The sequence below is a fragment of the Monodelphis domestica genome, chromosome 7, assembly GCF_027887165.1.
Source record: "Monodelphis domestica isolate mMonDom1 chromosome 7, mMonDom1.pri, whole genome shotgun sequence".
NCBI lineage: Eukaryota > Metazoa > Chordata > Mammalia > Didelphimorphia > Didelphidae > Monodelphis > Monodelphis domestica.
In genome coordinates, this window is record NC_077233.1 from 13,638,204 (window position 1) to 13,654,507 (window position 16,304).

Below are 16,304 nucleotides of genomic sequence, written 5' to 3' on the forward strand. Positions count from 1 at the left end.
AACCTTGCTGAGATGTAGGTACACTCATTCCCCTCAGCCACTGGCTCAGTAATCCTGTCCACAAAGAAATAAGGTTAGTCTGGCTCATCCCCTTCTCTCAATGAAGCCATCAAGTGATTGGCGGAGTCACAGCTTCCCTCCCCAGATGAGGACTTTTCCAGCAAGCTCACTGGCCTCTACAGACTAGGTTTTCTTCCTTCACTTTGGGAAGCAGGATGTCTGCCTTTCTCCCCTCTCATAGTATCTAATCCTGACCTGTCATCCTCAGCCTTTCAGAGATCCCTGGTAGGTGCTCAGTCATTCCCCCTTCTAGCTTGTACAACCCCCAAGACCTTGAATTCCTCCAGAGCAGCTGAGTGCTCCTTCACTGTCTCCTTCCTAGCTTGGGGGGGGGGGGGGGAGAGGGGGATGCTCTTGCTTGTTGTGGTTGGCATTTCCAATCCAAAAGCCATCCTTCTTGGTAGAGAAAACCCAGAGTAAGAATCAAGCAACCCTCTTGGTCATGACCAGCATCCCATCCACCCAAGCAGAGGCCCCAACCTTCTTTAGGTCATCAGTTCCCTAGACCTCATAGTCCTTTTTTCTAAAATAAGGCAAATAAATGAAATTATTCCTGAGCTGCCTTCCTCCTTAAAATCAAAGACCCTCTGCTATCAAGCTCCAACCTTCCCCTCTGAAACGTTACCCCCTGGTCCTGAGCCTCCCCTTGGGGCCTTCTTCCATAAGAAAACCATTAAACAAGGCAGCCAGGACGGCCTCCTTAATCAGGGGCTCTTCATGGGGTCCCTGGACTTCGTAGTTGGTTTGATGACTGAAACTTTTTCCCAATGGAATTGGTTTCTTTCTTTTTCTTTTTTCTTTTTTTTACCTTTCATTTCCTTACCTTTCATTAGAATCACTACTATGTATCAGTTCCAAGGCAGGAGAGCAGTAAGAGCTAGGCCACAGTGGTTAAGTGACTTGCCCAGGGTCTTACAGCTAGGAAAAAAAATCTGTCTGAGGCCAGGTTTGAACCCAGGACCTCCCATCTGTAGGCCTGGCCCTCTATCCACTGTCCACCATGGAATTCATTTCTTCTGTATTTCCATGCATTTTATTTTATGCTTTTAAAATTGTCATTCAAAGGGCTCGCTCTGTTTTGGTAGAATCAGTTGCCTTCATAATCCTTTGGATTTTATTTCATGCATTTTAAGCCCTGTTGTGAGAAGGGTTTGCCGTCAGCTTCATCGGATGGCTAAGGGGCAGGGCCAGGAGGCCCATGACGCGGACCCAGGGCAGACCCCCGGTCCGAGCCTCTCGAGCCGCTCCTCAGACAAGCCTGGCCCCTCACCTTCCCGGTCTCTTCCCTCTGACTCATTTTCCAAGGAACTCCCAAAGCCTGGGGCCAGGAGCTAGAGCCAGCCTTTGGGGGGCACGTGGGAAGGCTGCAGGCCTGGCCCTCTCCAGAGGCAGCCTACCACCCCATTTAGCTTTTTCCTTTTCTGATGAAAGCCTGGCGAGGATCTTACAGTCCAGGCAGACCTCTGGAGGGTGGGATCCTGGCCGGAAGGGGCCTGACAGAGCGTCCAGGCCGCCCCCTCCTACAGATGAGGAGCCCCCTGAGAGGGTGGGGGCCCATCAGGAGGTCACCCAGGGAGTGACAGGGAGCCCCATCCAGGCCCCGGGGCCTCCCTCTTCAGCACCCTGCAGGCAGCTCTCGCCACGATCCTCAGTACAGAACTGGACAAGCCTCTGATCAGTGGTCCAGGCCGGCCTGGAGGCTCCTTCAGGCCTTGTCCGGCCTGGCTGCCCCGGGCTTGTGCTCTGGGCTTTGGGCTGAGTCACTGACAGAAGCGCAGCCTGGGCTGCAGGACAGAGCTCCGATGCTCCCCGGGGGTTGTCGGTCTGGTCCCGGCGCCCTTTAGAACCACTTGGTTAATGGACTTCCCACAGGGTCCCCTCTCCCTCGGATCGATCCCCCTTCCTGGGCTCCCTGGGGGACTCCTATTGCCCAGGCACAGACACGGGCAGAAATGTGGCTGGCAGGAGAGCCTCTGGAGAGGGGCGACAGCGGGCAGGAGGGGGGAGGGAGCATGGGGGAGCCTGGGGGTGGCACCAGCAGGGAGGGTCAGTGGCTGGTCCAGCATGGGGCACCCTGGCGTCCTGCCTCCTTGCCAGCGTTTTGGTTTTTCCACCCAGAGCTGGGATTTTCTTGGCATGGGACCCTCTAGGCATGGAAGCTCCCTCCCTTGCTACAGATGAGCCACTCTTCTACCCCTTTGGCGGGTGCTCAGTGTGTCTGGTGCAGTGGGCAGAGTTCAGTGGGAAGGCTTGAGTTCGAATCTCCCCTCAGGCCAAACCCATGGGACCCCTAGCCATGTGCGGCGTGCCCCTGAGCCTCAGTGTCCCCTTCTGTAAAGTGGAGCTTCTATAACAGCTGGGGGGTGGCCTGGGGGGCTCCTGCAGCTGCTCTCGGTCTGCATTACGGCCTTCCTCCCCAGACCTCGGTGTCAGAGGAAGTGAGCAAGAAGCAGCTGCTGATGCCGCAGCGCCTGTCCCTGGAGTACTTCGAGGAGCCCCATGAGCGGCAGCGGGCACTGAGCGCTGTCAGCGTCATCACCAGCGCCCTGGAAGGTCAGTTCAGGGCCCCTGGGGACAACAGAGCCCCAAGAGGGGGACCCAGATGCATATTGGGAACACAGCGAAAAGATGTTGGGTTCCGGAATTGGGTCCTGGGTTCAAATCCCACCTCTGAGCCTTCCTACTTTGTCCCCTTTGCACAACACGTTCAGCTTCCTGGGCCTCATTCTGTCCCCTATAAATGAAGGGCTCAGACTCAGGGGGGATCCTTGGGGGCCCTCGTGTCTTACAGATGAAGAAACTAAGTCCCCAAGAGGGAAAGGGACTTGTCCAAGGTCACACAGTGGGCAAGGGCAAAGCAAGTCCAGAACTGTTCCCAGTGTGTTAAGGGAGGGGTGCCCAACCGCTTCCCTAGTCCCCCTCCCCACCCCCATTTCACCTGTGAGGGGCCTGAGGGCCAGAGAAAGAAGGAGCCTTGCCCAGGGCCACAGGGCATGTCCTAAGGGGCTAAGCCAGGGTCCAGGCTCAGGTCCTACAATTCTCGGCTCACATCCTTTCCCCAGGGGCAGTGAGAGGTATCTGTACACCTGTAGTAGTGTCAGTGGTGTACAGCCCTAACTGGGTCCTGTGAGTAGGGGAGATGACTGGTATAGTCACTGGCCACTGGGTGATAGAAATAGGCGGAGCTGAGGCACAGGGAAGCCCTCTGAGGACCCCAAGTTTCTCCTGCTAGCCAAGGCTCTCACCCGCTGGGGCGTGGGGCACATGGCTTCCCCTTCCTGGGCCTCAGTTTCCTCCTCTGTAACAGGGAGGGAGGTGAACGAAGGGCCTCTGGGGTAGTAGGGTCTGGGTCCCATCAGCAGCGTAGATGGCAGCATGCACCCGGCCCCACCAGTCAGCGCCGTGTGGCCTCACTCGGGCCCTCCCTGGGCCGGATGCCGGCTCATCCCCCATGGCCGCCCTGTCCTCCGCAGAGCTGGAGGAGTCGCACCGCAAGTGTCCGCCCTGCTGGCACCGCTTCGCACAGAACTACCTGATCTGGGAGTGCTGCCCGCTGTGGCTGTCCGTCAAGCAGCGCGTCAAGTTCGTGGTCATGGACCCGTTCACGGACCTCACCATCACCATCTGCATCGTCCTCAACACCCTGTTCATGGCGCTCGAGCACTACAACATGACGCCCGACTTCGAGGACATGCTGCAGGTTGGCAACCTGGTAAGAGACGGGGAGCCCCTGGGGGGCCCGGGAATCAGGAAGACCCGAGTCTGGAGGCAGCTGGGTGGGGTGGGGCTCAGGGATGGAGAGCCAGGCCCAGAGAAGGAAGGTCCTGGGTTCAAATCTGGCCTCTGACGCTTCCTGGCTGTGTGACCCTGGGCCAGTCCCTTAACTCCCATGGCCGAGCCCTTGCGGTTCTTCTGTCTTGGAATATCAGTTCCAGGAGAGAAGTGAAGGATTTTTTTTTAAAGATCTGAATTCAAATTTGGCCTCAGTTACTGGCTGTGTGACTTTGGGCATGTCACAAACTCCCTTGGACCTCAGTTTCCTCATCTGTAAAACGAAACTAGACTAGAAGTTCCCTTCTAGCTCTGAAGCTTTGACTGTCATCCCCAGGGGCAAGAGGAGTTCCCTTTACTCCACTTGGACCCCAAGGGCAGAGCAAGTCTCCAGGGAGGTTCAGGGTGAGGTAAGGGCTAGGAAGAGGCCCTTCTGGCCTCCCCTAACCAGCCAGGCATCCCTCGTAGCCGGAGTTTAAAGACAGAGAAAATTAGGACTTCAGCTGGACTGACCAGCCCGTCCCCCTGCCTGACACTCTCCAGTGTTCCCCATCTGTGGCTCCCACCTCTACAGGAAAGGGAGGGTGCTCCAGCATGGCGGCTCTTCTCCGAGTCTGGCCTTCAGGGCTGGGACTTAAAGGGTGTGGATTGGACTGCCGGGCATCGGTGGGGAGGGCACTTGGGATGGGAGGCGGGCAGTCCTAAAAGGGGAGGATGACCCATGGCAAGAAAAGATGACCCATGGCAAGAAAAGATGACCCATGGCAAGAAAAGCTAATGGGGGAGGAGGAGGAGGAGGAGGAAGAGAGGGAGGAGGAGGAAGAAGAGAAAGAGGAGGAGGAGGAGGAGGAAGAAGAGAAGGAGGAGGAGGAGGAGGAAGAAGAGAAAGAGGAAGAAGAGAAGGAGGAGGAAGAGAGGGAGGAGGAGAAAGGAGGAAGAGGAGGAGGAGGAGGAGAAAGAGGAGGAGGAAGAGAAAGGAGGAGGAGAAGGAAGAAGAGGAGGAGGAGGAGGAGAAAGAGGAGGAGGAAGAGAAAGGAGGAGGAGAAGAAGGAAGAAGAGAAGAAGGAGGAGGAGAAAGAAGAGGAAAAGGAGGAGGAGGAGGAAGAGAGGGAGTAAGAGAAGGGAGAGGAGGAGGAGCAGCAGCAGCAGGGAGGAGGAATCACAGGCTCATAGAATTAGAACCAAAATGGTTCTTAGAGGCTGGCAAGTGCAGCCCCCTCCTCTATTTACAGATAAGGAAACTGAGTCATGGACACACTCAATGGCAATGGCTTCAATGGCTTGCTTGGGGTCCTGTGGCTAATAAGGCAGGACTTGAACTCAGGTTTTTTCTTTAAATGGAGGTCCCGCACTCAATCCTCTACCCAATGATAGCTGTCCAAGGGGACAAGACACTTGGGCTCTAACCCCAATGGACGGTGGGACGGTGGGAGGCCTTGGACACGTCATCACATGTCTGGGCACAAATGATGTCTCCCCTTCACAACACTTTTCCCTGCCCTGCGCCCTGCGGGCATCGGTCCTTGAGCGGCGCAGGGAGGGTTCAGGCCTCCCTGGCGCCTGGAGCCGGGTCGGGCTGGGCGCCCTCACGGCGAGGCCTCTGCCTGGTTTCCTTAGTGGCTCGGTCTGCAGAAGCCAGACCGACAGGCCTCGGGGTGCCCCCTCTTCTGCACGCCCCGCCGAGAGCCCTGCGCTGCGTGTCGCCAGCCTCCTCCAGCCTCCCCGAAGGGCGGGCTGCCCGCTGTCTGACAGGCCTCGCACGGAGGGGTTGGCCGCTTGGCAGAGCGATGGGCTGTGCCCGGCTGTGCCCGGCGCTCCTGGAGCCGCCCGAGAAGGGCCTGCACGGGCCCCAGCGCGGGAGAGGCTGGAGCAGCCTCGCAGCGAAGCCACATGACGGGCCTCGGGGGGCCCATGTCACGTGGCTGGGGGCTGTGCTGAGCCCGGGAGGGCGTCGGGCACGGCGGGCAGCGTTGTGCCGCCAGCGTGGCTGATCGCACTGGAGCTGCTCTCGGGGGCGGCGGCGATCCCGCTGGCAGATGGTGGCCGGGGAGACGCCATTGGTTGGGTTGTGGCGGCTCCGGGAATGCCGCGGCACGTGCCCCAGCGGAGGGTCACCCGGGCTTGTGGCCACCGTTGTGGCGGCGCCTCGCCGGGTCGGCGTGTCGACATCAGCCCAGAGGAGTCGCCACGCGGGCGGCCAGCATGGGCGGCGCCGGGTGGCACCTTGCGGCCAGTTGAAGGGCGGCCGAGTCGTCGCGCTGCGTGTGGACGTGGATGGCTTCACGACGGCCGGCGCGGCGGCGGCCCGGCCACGGCTGGCGAGGGGCGGCCGGCGTTTCTCCCAGCCAGGAAAGCCCGGCCTGAGCCTGCACACGTGCACATCGCCTCCTTCCCTGCCGGCGAGCTCGGGTTAACCGGCTCGGCCCGCCTTCGGGAGCCTCCCAGGCTGCAGGAGCGTCTCGGGCTGTCCTCGCCCGCCCGCCCCGAGGGTGGATGCAGAGAGGCGAGTTCCGATCTTCGGTGCGGTGACGCGGCTCCTGGGGAGGAAGAAGCGGCGAGAAGAGGAAATGGTCCGTCCGGCGTCCCTCCAGGGTGGCTCCTGACCTGGAAGAGTGTCTTGAAGGGGATCCTGGAGAACCCGCCTTCGCCTTGTCTGTCCGCCTCGACATGCCCTTTAGCTTTCTGCCTTAGAATCCATACCAAGTATTGGCCCCAAGGCCCGAGAGCGGTGAGGGATGGACACCCGGGGCTGCTGGGAAAGATCTGAGGCCGGATTTGAACCCAGGACCTCCTGTCTGTAGGCAGGACACCCCCCATTTCCGGGGGGCCTGCGTGTCAGCTGGAGGCAGCGGCGTTGGGCCCGGGAGGGAGGCCCCGGCACGAGCGGCAGCGTCCCAGGCCACGACGGGCCTGAGAGGAGGGCAGGAAGCGGTGGGCTGGCCGACGGCTGGTGGGTGAGCGTCCACGAGCAGCCAGAATGGCCGACGCCGGCCCGTCCAGGGCCCGGGTCACGGGGCACCGGAGCGCGCTTCGAGGGGGGTTCGAGGACCATGTGGACAAGTTGGAGGATGTACTGAAAAGGACGGCGTGGGGGGGGCGCTAGGGCAGGCCCTCATCTTCCCCCAGACCTCCCCCCTTCTGAGGCTCCGCCATCTTCCCGGGGACGAGGGCGCCAGCCTCGATGGGCGCCCTCTTGGCTCGTCGCTCTGGACTGTGCTGCTGCGAGGCCCTCCTCGCCTGCGCCCGGACCCGGGGGCGGGGCCTGCAGGCCCTCCCTCCCCACACGGCCTCCAGAAGGTCCTCCTGGAGCTCGGCTGCCTCCTGTCCCCAAACCCCGGGGCCCCCCGAAGCCCCTCTGCTGGGCCTTCAGAGCCCTCCGAGACTTGGCCTTGTCGCGGCCCTCCTGCCTTTCCTTCTGCCTTCGTGGAGATGGTGAGTGTCGGCCCCAAGGCAGAAGAGCGGGAAGGGCCGGGCAACGGGCTCAAGTGACTTGTCCAGGGTCACCCGGCTAGCCGGCGTCTGCGGCCACACTGGAGCCCAGGACCTCCCTCTTGGAGGAGAAACTCAAACTGCTCGGCTTGGCCCGGGGCAGCCCGCGGAGCTCCAGAGAGAACAAGAGGCCCCAGAAAGCGTCCCGAGGCTGCCCCCCTCGGGCTGGACTCTGCCGGGGCCCTCGGAGCCCTCCCAGCCGGCCTCCCCTCCACGAGCCCCCTGAGGGCCTGCCGGGGGCCCAGGAGGGGCTCCCCAGCTCGCCTGTGTTGGGGTCTCCTGGCACACCCTCCCTCGCTCTCGCCATCTCCAGGGGAGCCCCTTCCCGGGGCTCCGGGCTTCCCGGGCGTGTGGAGGACGGAAGGCCGCCTGGGGCCTGGGCACAGGGGAGGACAGACGGGCCTCTCTCCGGGCCTGGAGGCCCCCCTCTGCCGGGGTCCGGCCTCGGGGCAGCCGCCCCTCTGCCCGGGCCCTGCCGGCTTAGCACGGCCCCTCCTGGCTCCTTTGGAGGGGGGACGGCCGCGGGGATGGGGGTCCCAACCTCAGGAAGCCCCCGTCTGCGTGGGGAGGCCCGACTCCTGCAGGTGGGCCAGGAGGGGCCGGAGGAGGGGGCTGAGCCTCCAGGACGAGCGGAGGGAGGCCCCCCGGGAGCCGGCACCAGCCGAGGCTGGAGTCTGGAGCTTCGCTCTGGGGGTCTGGGTTTGGGGGGGCCGCGGCTGGAGGCTCCTGCGTCATCCCACGGGGGGGTCCGAGGCAGCCCCCGCAGTTCAAAGGAGGCCACTTCCTCTGCCCCGCCTCCTCACAGCGGGGGTCCGCGTGATGGAGCATCAGCCGGCCCGTTGGCAGGCCGATTCCCCGGTCCCTGCGGAGGTTCTCGGGGGGCGGGGGGTCCTCGGCCCTCGTGGGCCGTCCTCCCGACTCCCCTTCGGGGCTCCCTCCCAGGGCTGCCAGCTGCCCTCAATCTGTCCTCGGGGTGCAGACAGAACTGGGTTGGAGGCCCCCCGGCGCCATTCGGCCCCGTTTCCTCTGTTCTGGGGGCCGGCTGGGCGCTCTGCCACGCTCCCAGCCCCCTGTGCAGCTGGCAGCCGGCCCCCATTCAGCCATTCAGAGTGGGGGCAGGGCCCGGGTTGGGGGGCAGAGCCTGGCCCAGACCCTCCCTCAGGGGCCCCCATTCAGCGATTCAGAGTGGGGGCAGGGCCCGACCGGGAGAGGCCAGGATGCTGACTCTGCACCGCCGGCCTCTTCAGCAGATTTCGTTCCCTCGGAGTGACGGCCTGGCGGGGGCGCCGGGCCCAGAGCCCCAGGCGGGCGGGCGGCTTCCCGCTCCTTCCTGATCTTGTCGGACGGCCCTGACGGATGAGGGGCCTCCGCGCTCCCCGGCCCCTCCGGCCTCCGCGCTCCCCGGCCCTCTCCGGCCAGGCCGATCGGCGCATCCCCGAGACAGCCCCACTGGCCTCCCTTCGGGCTCTCTGGCTGGGGTGGGCGGAGGAGGCCAGACCACGCGAAAAGGGGCCTCCGGGGGACTTCAGAACCTCGGAGAACCCCTCGTGCAGCCCTGCTTTTGCCTTGCTCCCCCGGGACCCGCCGCGTCACTGCCTCATCTATAAAATGGGACCATCGGGCAGGAAGACCTTACGGGGTGCCGGGAGCAAAGGGTGGCACTCGGCCTCGACGGACCCGCATTCGAGTCTACCTTTTCCCCTTCATCCCTGTGTGACACAGTCACGGCCCCCAGAGGGCTGGCCCTCTGCCAAATCACCGCTGAGAGTCTGCCATCGAGCCCAGCACTTCCATTTGAAAGATGGGGAAACCGAGTCAGGCTCTGAGAGTCATTCAGTTCTCCCAAGCACGCTGGGCAGCCAGAAGGGGTTTCCCGGATCCTCACCACCAACGTGGCAGAATTCAGGGATGGCCCCCCAGAAGCAGGGCAGGACGCGCCCTCCGGAGTCTCCAGCCCCCCTCAGGGCCAGTGCAAGGGGCGCCCCGATAACGGCCCCTCTGATCCCCCCCATGGTGTGGCTTTATATGGAGACAAGACCTGAATTTCATCATAAGCAGCACTTAGGGCGGGCTTTGCAGGGTGGCAAAGTGAATACTGGTTACAACCCCCGGGAGGGAAGGGCTGTGGTCATCCCCGCTCTGTAGGCGAGAACATGGAGGCAGACAGAAGTGAAGCGGCGGGCTCTGCCCGTGTCCGGGCCTGGCACAGCCCCGCGGGCTCCCCTCTTCTGCCCCCCCCCCGTCTCCGGGCCTGGCACGGCCCCGCGGGCTCCCCTCTTCTGCCCCCCGCTGTCTCCAGGCCTGGCACAGCCCTGCGGGCTCCCCTCTTCTGCCCCCCGCTGTCTCCAGGCCTGGCACGGCCCCGCGGGCTCCCCTCTTCTGCCCCCCGCTGTCTCCAGGCCTGGCACAGCCCTGCGGGCTCCCCTCTTCTGCCCCCCGCTGTCTCCAGGCCTGGCACAGCCCCGCGGGCTCCCCTCTTCTGCCCCCCGCTGTCTCCAGGCCTGGCACAGCCCTGCGGGCTCCCCTCTTCTGCCCCCCCCCCGTCTCCGGGCCTGGCACGGCCCCGCGGGCTCCCCTCTTCTGCCCCCCGAGTCCGAGCTCCGGGAGGGGCTGCCCCTGACCTCTCGGGCTGTGCCCCCCCCGCAGGTGTTCACAGGCATCTTCACGGCAGAAATGACCTTCAAGATCATCGCCCTGGACCCCTACTACTACTTCCAGCAGGGCTGGAACATCTTCGACAGCATCATCGTCATCCTGAGCCTCATGGAGCTGGGCCTGTCCCGTATGGGCAACCTGTCGGTGCTGCGCTCCTTCCGCCTGGTAAGCCCCCCCCCCGGCCCCCCTGAAGCCCAGCCCAGCTCTGACCGGCCCTGAGACCCCCCAGCCCAGCTCGGCCCCCCAGCCCAGCTCGGCCCCCCAGCCCAGCTCTGACCAGCCCTGAGGCCCCCCAGCCCAGCTCTGACCGGCCCTGAGGCCCCCCAGCCCAGCTCTGACCGGCCCTGAGGCCCGCCCGCCCTTCTCTCCCTTCTCTCCCAGCTGCGGGTCTTCAAGCTGGCCAAGTCGTGGCCGACCCTCAACACCCTCATCAAGATCATCGGCAACTCGGTGGGCGCGCTGGGCAACCTGACGCTGGTGCTGGCCATCATCGTCTTCATCTTCGCCGTGGTGGGCATGCAGCTGTTCGGCAAGAACTACTCGGAGCTGCGGCACTGCATCAGCGACTCGGGCCTGCTGCCGCGCTGGCACATGATGGACTTCTTCCACGCCTTCCTCATCATCTTCCGCATCCTGTGCGGGGAGTGGATCGAGACCATGTGGGACTGCATGGAGGTGTCGGGCCAGTCACTGTGCCTGCTCGTCTTCCTGCTCGTCATGGTCATCGGCAACCTGGTGGTGAGTGAGCGCCGGGGGGGGGGGCACGGGGGGCCGGGGGGGCCGCAGGGCAGGGGGTTGTCCCCAGCCCCCGGGCAGTCTCACAGGCAGCGAGGCCGGAGAGCCAGGGCAACCATGTCATGTGGGTGAGTCACAGAGTCTCGTCAGGCCTCAGTTTCCTCCTCTGTAAAGGGGTGGAGTAGGACGAGCTCGACCCCGAGGTCTGATGAGGCCAGCGTCGTGTGTGTGTGTGTGTGTGTGTGTGTGTGTGTGTGTGTGTGTGTGTGTGTGTGTGTGTGTGTGTTGGAGGCCAGGAGGGCGTCTGCCGTTGCCGCAGACAGAAAGCAGCTTTCATTTACCCATTCATACAAACAAAACCAATGTAACCAAAATTAAAAGGGAAGCAACAAATTGGGAAACAATCTTCATAACAAAAACCTCTGACAAAGGTCTAATTACTCAAATTTATAAAGAGCTAAATCAATTGTACAAAAAATCAAGCCATTCTCCAATTGATAAATGGGCAGGGGACATGAATAGGCAATTTTCAGTCAAAGAAATCAAAACTATTAATAAGCACATGAAAAAGTGCTCTACATCTCTTATAATCAGAGAGATGCAAATCAAAACAACTCTGAGGTATCACCTCACACCTAGCAGATTGGCTAACATGACAGCAAAGGAAAGTAACGAATGCTGGCGGGGATGTGGCAAAGTCCGGACATTAATGTATTGCTGGTGGATTGTGAATTGATCCAACCATTCTGGAGGGCAATTTGGATCTATGCAGCTCCCCCGCCAACAGGTGCAGCAGAGGCAGGATGGGGGTCGCCCTGGTGGCCTCTTTTCCACCCTTTATCCCTCACCTCCGCAGAGTGCTTGGGCCCCCCTGGGCAGTCGGGGTTCGCTCTTGTCACCCCCTTTTCCCAATCCCTTTCCCAAACGTGACTGGGCGGGATTCTGACAGCAGCCCTGCACAGGGCGCCGAGGGGGGGCTCATTCTCTCCGTGGCACGGCCGAGGGAGCCGGGCCCCAGGTGGACGAGTGACCGGTCCAGAGGCACCGGGTTAGCTCGGTACAGAGAAGAGAACGTCCATGGCCTCCGTAGGCTGCCCTCGCCGGGCACAGAGCAGCATGGCGCCTCCCTGCCCTTTAGCTCCCGGCTAGCCGTGGTCCACCCAAGGGTGGCAGGGGGCGGCCTCAGGCCGGGGGAGGCGGGCCAGCCTCCGCTCATAAAGCAAACATACCGCCAGACGAGGCCTTCCTCCTCCCCCTGCTGTTGTCACCTCTTTAAAACGAGGGAGGAGGAGAGAGAGGACAAGAGGCTCCCTCCTTTCTGCGGGGAGGCGGGGTCTGGGGGCAGAACGTGGCATGCGCCGTCCCAGTGGCCACTGGGGCCGTTCACGGAGGCTCATTGTGGATCCAGAACTGAGCGTGCCGCCATGGGAGTGGGTGGGATGCGCGTGGGCCCTGCGCCCCAGCCCGGGACTCCGGACGATTTTATGAATGGAGGGCTTCTCTTTGAGCTCCCAGTCCTGAGAACAAAAAGCGACAATTATCTGTCTGCATGGCGGCCGTGGGAGGATCGCTGGGGAGTGTGGGGGCTGCCGGCACAGCGGAGGTTTGTACAGAACCTGCCACAGCGGCGTCTCCAGCGTGTTACAGACACCGTCTCCACAGCCGCTCGGCGTGTGGGGGAGACTCACGGCTCCCCTGAGCTGGAGGAGTGGCGCTCTGGGTCCCCGTCTCACCACAGACTCTTCCTGGTTGGGTGACCCTGGACAAGTCACCTACCCTGCTCCCCTCCCCCGCAGCCTAGCTTGGAACCAATACCAGGCATTGATTCTAAGATGGAAAATAAGTTAGAAACACCCGCCAAGGGAGGACAGGGATCTCTGCGGCTGGGCCTCCTTTGGTGGCACCCCTTGTTCTAGCCCATCACCCGGTACATGGGGCTGCCCCACCACCGACGCGCCTTCCACAGACGATGGGGCTCCGGCTGGATCCCTGGGGCCCTCCCTCCAGGGGAGCACGAGTCCATCCATCGCTTATCTTGGAGCCCAGCCATCCCCCCGTCCTCAGCGCCCCGACACCCCCGGCCAAGGCCCAACTCCACTAACTGCCCAGAGCAGAGGGTGGCCTTTGGGTGGACATTTCATGCGAGCAAAGGGAAGTGGGCAGAGCCAGAATGGGAAATAGTCAAGAGATCCAGCCGGCGTCAAGCTTCTGAGCCCTAAAATGGGCTGAAATGCCTAAAAGTAGGAAGTCAAGTTGCATTTGTTGAGCCAGACGGCGAAGAGGACTGGAGCTAGAAGGGAGAACCCCAAGTTGGCCCCTGCCCTCCCTCGAGGAGACGTCATGGCCCCCACAACGCTTCCGCCCTGGGATCTCTGCCTCAGAAGTCCTCTCTGCCCCTTGGGCCCCTCTCTGACCGCAGACGACATGTAACCAGCCGTGGATGTGCGTCCTGATGGTGTGACCCTGGGCCAGTCACTCTACCCCGCTTGCCTCAGGCTCCTCCTCGGTACAATGAGCCGGAAAAGGAAATGGCGAACTGTGCCAGTAGCTCTGCCAAGAAATGGGGTCCTCGAGTGGAATACGAGCGAACAACAGACAACATAATCCCCTCCAGCCCCTGCCCTTCAAGTGGGGAGAGCCAGGCTGCCCCCTAGAGCCCCAGGGGAGAAGGCAAGGGACTTGTCCAAGGTCACACAGCAAGAGGAAGAGGCATCGATCCCAGCCAAGGCCTGCGGCCCCTGCTGTTTTCCAGGAACTCCGATGAGGACGGGCCGTGGAGCCCGCCGCCCCTTCCTTCTGCTGGGCGAGGGGGGCTCGCCTGAGCTCACCCGCGGGAGGCAGGGCCTGGCCTCCTGAATGTAGGGCCGCCCCTGGGGCACGTCCCTCCCTGGTCCGGCGCTGGGGCTGGGACCCCTCGGCCCGCACCCGGAGCCCCCAGCCCCAGGGGACATCCTTCCCGAGGCTGCAGCTGAGGGTCCTGGGAGGGCAAACAGGGGCCTCCACCCCGTCGGTGCCCGGCTGAGGGGCACTTTTCTGGGCAGCCGAGATAGGCCGCCACCCTCTCCGGAGGCTGCCTGCTCCTTCCCACGCGGAGCCGGCCTCCTCCCCCGTGAGTCAGGCTGGAGCTGCCTGGCGCTGCGTGGGTGGAAGCCAGCCTTTCTCCGAGGTTGCCATTGAGAGGGGAAGCGATGATGGTTTGGGGGCTGAAAAACATCCACCGTGACGTGGCGGGTCGGGAGAACTCGGGGCGGGATGGAAGCCTCCCTGCGCCGCCCGCCCAGGGACCAGCGTCCTTGGCAGCCCAGCTGGAGGCCCCTCGCCTCCGACCTCAGTTACCGCGTCTGTACAATGGGGACAGTCGCGCCCATGCAACGCCCCTCCCGGGGCTGGTGAGACGTGTGCAAAGACTGAAGGGAGGGGGCGGACTGAAGGGGCCACCAGCCACGTCCGAATTAGAAGATGGTCCTCGCAGGAGGCATCGAGGGCGCCTAACAGACAGAGAAGGGGCTTGCGGTGAGTCTGAATCCTTCTTCAGAGGCGTGCCGACGGGGTGGCCTTAGGCAAGCGGCTGAACCCGTCCGTGCCTCAGTTTCCTTATCTGTAAAACGGAGATAACCGCGCCCTTCTCCCTTCACGAGACGGTCCCAAAGATAAAGTGAGGCAGCGCCGACATAACCCCCGCTATTACCGCGAGAAGGGCCTTCGGGGCCAGCACTTTCTAGATGAGAAAAGAGCAATGACGTGCCCAGAACTGCCCGGGGCTGGATCTGAACCCGGGACTCCCGACTCCAAAGCCAGGACTTTTTGCTGGAGCGCACGGCCTCCGGGATTAAAGCGTGGCTCGCTCTGGCGGCCGCCGCGGCCGACCCGCCGTCCCAGCTTGCTTTAGCAGAGAATGGCCTTGGGGGACGGTGGCGAGCAGCCGAGGGGAGGGCGGACCTCCCAGGGCTGTCCTGGCCCCCCGCGTCGCCCCCCACGAGCCCCCCCCCGTCCCGCTCCTCATCTCTGTGTGGTCCGCAAGGACGTCGCGGGAGACGGCGTGCTGCGTGCTGGGCCCCGGGACGCCCTCGCCGCGGGCCTTGCTGAGCTCCAGCCGGCTGTGGACGCGGCCTTCACGCAGAGCAGCTCGTGAGAAACGGGCCGGAAGTCGCGGGGCGGCCTCGGGTGTCCTCGGGGCGTTCCGGCGGGCGTGCACGAAGTCCGAGACGGGGCGGCGCCGCGGAGGGATCGTGGAGGCCAAACGCCCGCGAGCAGCAATCGCCCCACGTCGGCCTCTCCTCGGCTTCCGCCCGTGGCTTGGACCTGCCCGCCGGCCCAAGCAGAACCAGGCTCGCTCCTCGCCGCGTCACGGGCCTTCCCGTGGGGCTGGCCTCTCCCCCGAGGCTCCTTAGCAGCCTCCACGCCTTTAACCCGCCCGCAGAAAGCCTGGTCTCGAGGTTCTTTGGCCACCGGCTTGCCCTCGTCGCTGGCCTTCCAAGGCGGTGCTGGCCGGAATGGAGGCCGGACCTCTGTCCCTCGCCACTGACCGGCGTGTCTGTGGACCTGGGCAGGGAAGAGAAGGCTCGGGCCTCCTCCGGGCATCCCGCCGGTCGCAGGAGGACTGGGGGATCCTGGCCGAGACGCCGAGCTCTGGTCTGGGCTGACGTAAGGCACATCAGCTGGGCGAGGTCAGTGCGAGAGCCATGAGATGGAGAGTTGGAGGGACCCTGGGGAGACCCCTCATTTCCCAGAGGAGAAAATGGTGACCCCAGCAGGCTCGGAACCCAGGGGGCGCAGGGGCGGCTCTGGAGCCAAATCCTGCCTCAGACACTTGGATGGCTCAGAGAATGAATGAAAAGGTACTTTATGCTTTTACTATGTGAGTATTTAAGTGCTTACTTTGTGCCTTTAAGTACTTGCTGTGTGGGTACTTTGAGTACTTACTTAGCGACTTCCTGTGTGCCAAGACAGGTTCTGCCCTCAAAGAGCTTCCTTCTAATAGAGGATGAGAACAGCTTCAAGGGGAGACGTGGCCGGGGAAGGGGGCTTGGGATTCAGGAATTATGGGGATCGTGACTTTGATAGGTATTCACGTCTTACCTCTGGGACCAAAGGCACGTCACTTCTGTCCCCCAGCCTCAGTTTCCCCCACTGTACAATGAGGAGGAGACAGCCTGGCACTAGCTGGGCTTTCAAAGGCTCCGAGGAGCGTGAGGAAAACTGCTCTCCCTGAATTAATGGCAGGGAAACGTTCCACGTCGTGACCCTGAGAGCCGGGGGGTTTGCTGAGCCTGAATCTGCCTCTTCCTCGGTCTCTCCAGGCTGCCTCTCCCCCCCATCCCTTCTCTTCTGAGCAATAACGTGCATTTACACAGGAAGTGTTGGGTGATCAAAGTAAAAAGAGCTCCCATTTGCTCGGTGCTTTAAGGGCTTACGAAGCACTTTCCATCCCTTACAAGCCTCGCAGGTGAGCGGGAAGGGCCTCGCCCAGGGTACCGTAGGCCATCCCTGAAGGCTCCAGCCTTCCCCCAGCCCACCCGCCATGCACTCGTGCCTCCAAACTGGCCTTCTCTCTCCCTTATCAACCCATTTTCTTTTGCTTTTTTTTAAACCTC

The 16,304-nt window shown here is 62.7% G+C and overlaps 1 protein-coding gene across 2 annotated transcripts in view; it reads left to right on the forward strand.

Annotated features, from left to right (window-relative positions):
• The window catches only part of SCN5A (sodium voltage-gated channel alpha subunit 5), a 109,438-nt gene that overhangs the window by 45,674 nt on the left and 47,460 nt on the right, over positions 1-16,304 (forward strand). For both annotated transcript variants that reach the window (NM_001246327.1, XM_056803877.1), the window contains 4 exon segments: positions 2,481-2,613; positions 3,534-3,772; positions 9,967-10,140; positions 10,357-10,713. In NM_001246327.1, coding sequence (NP_001233256.1) covers positions 2,481-2,613; positions 3,534-3,772; positions 9,967-10,140; positions 10,357-10,713 — 903 coding nt within the window.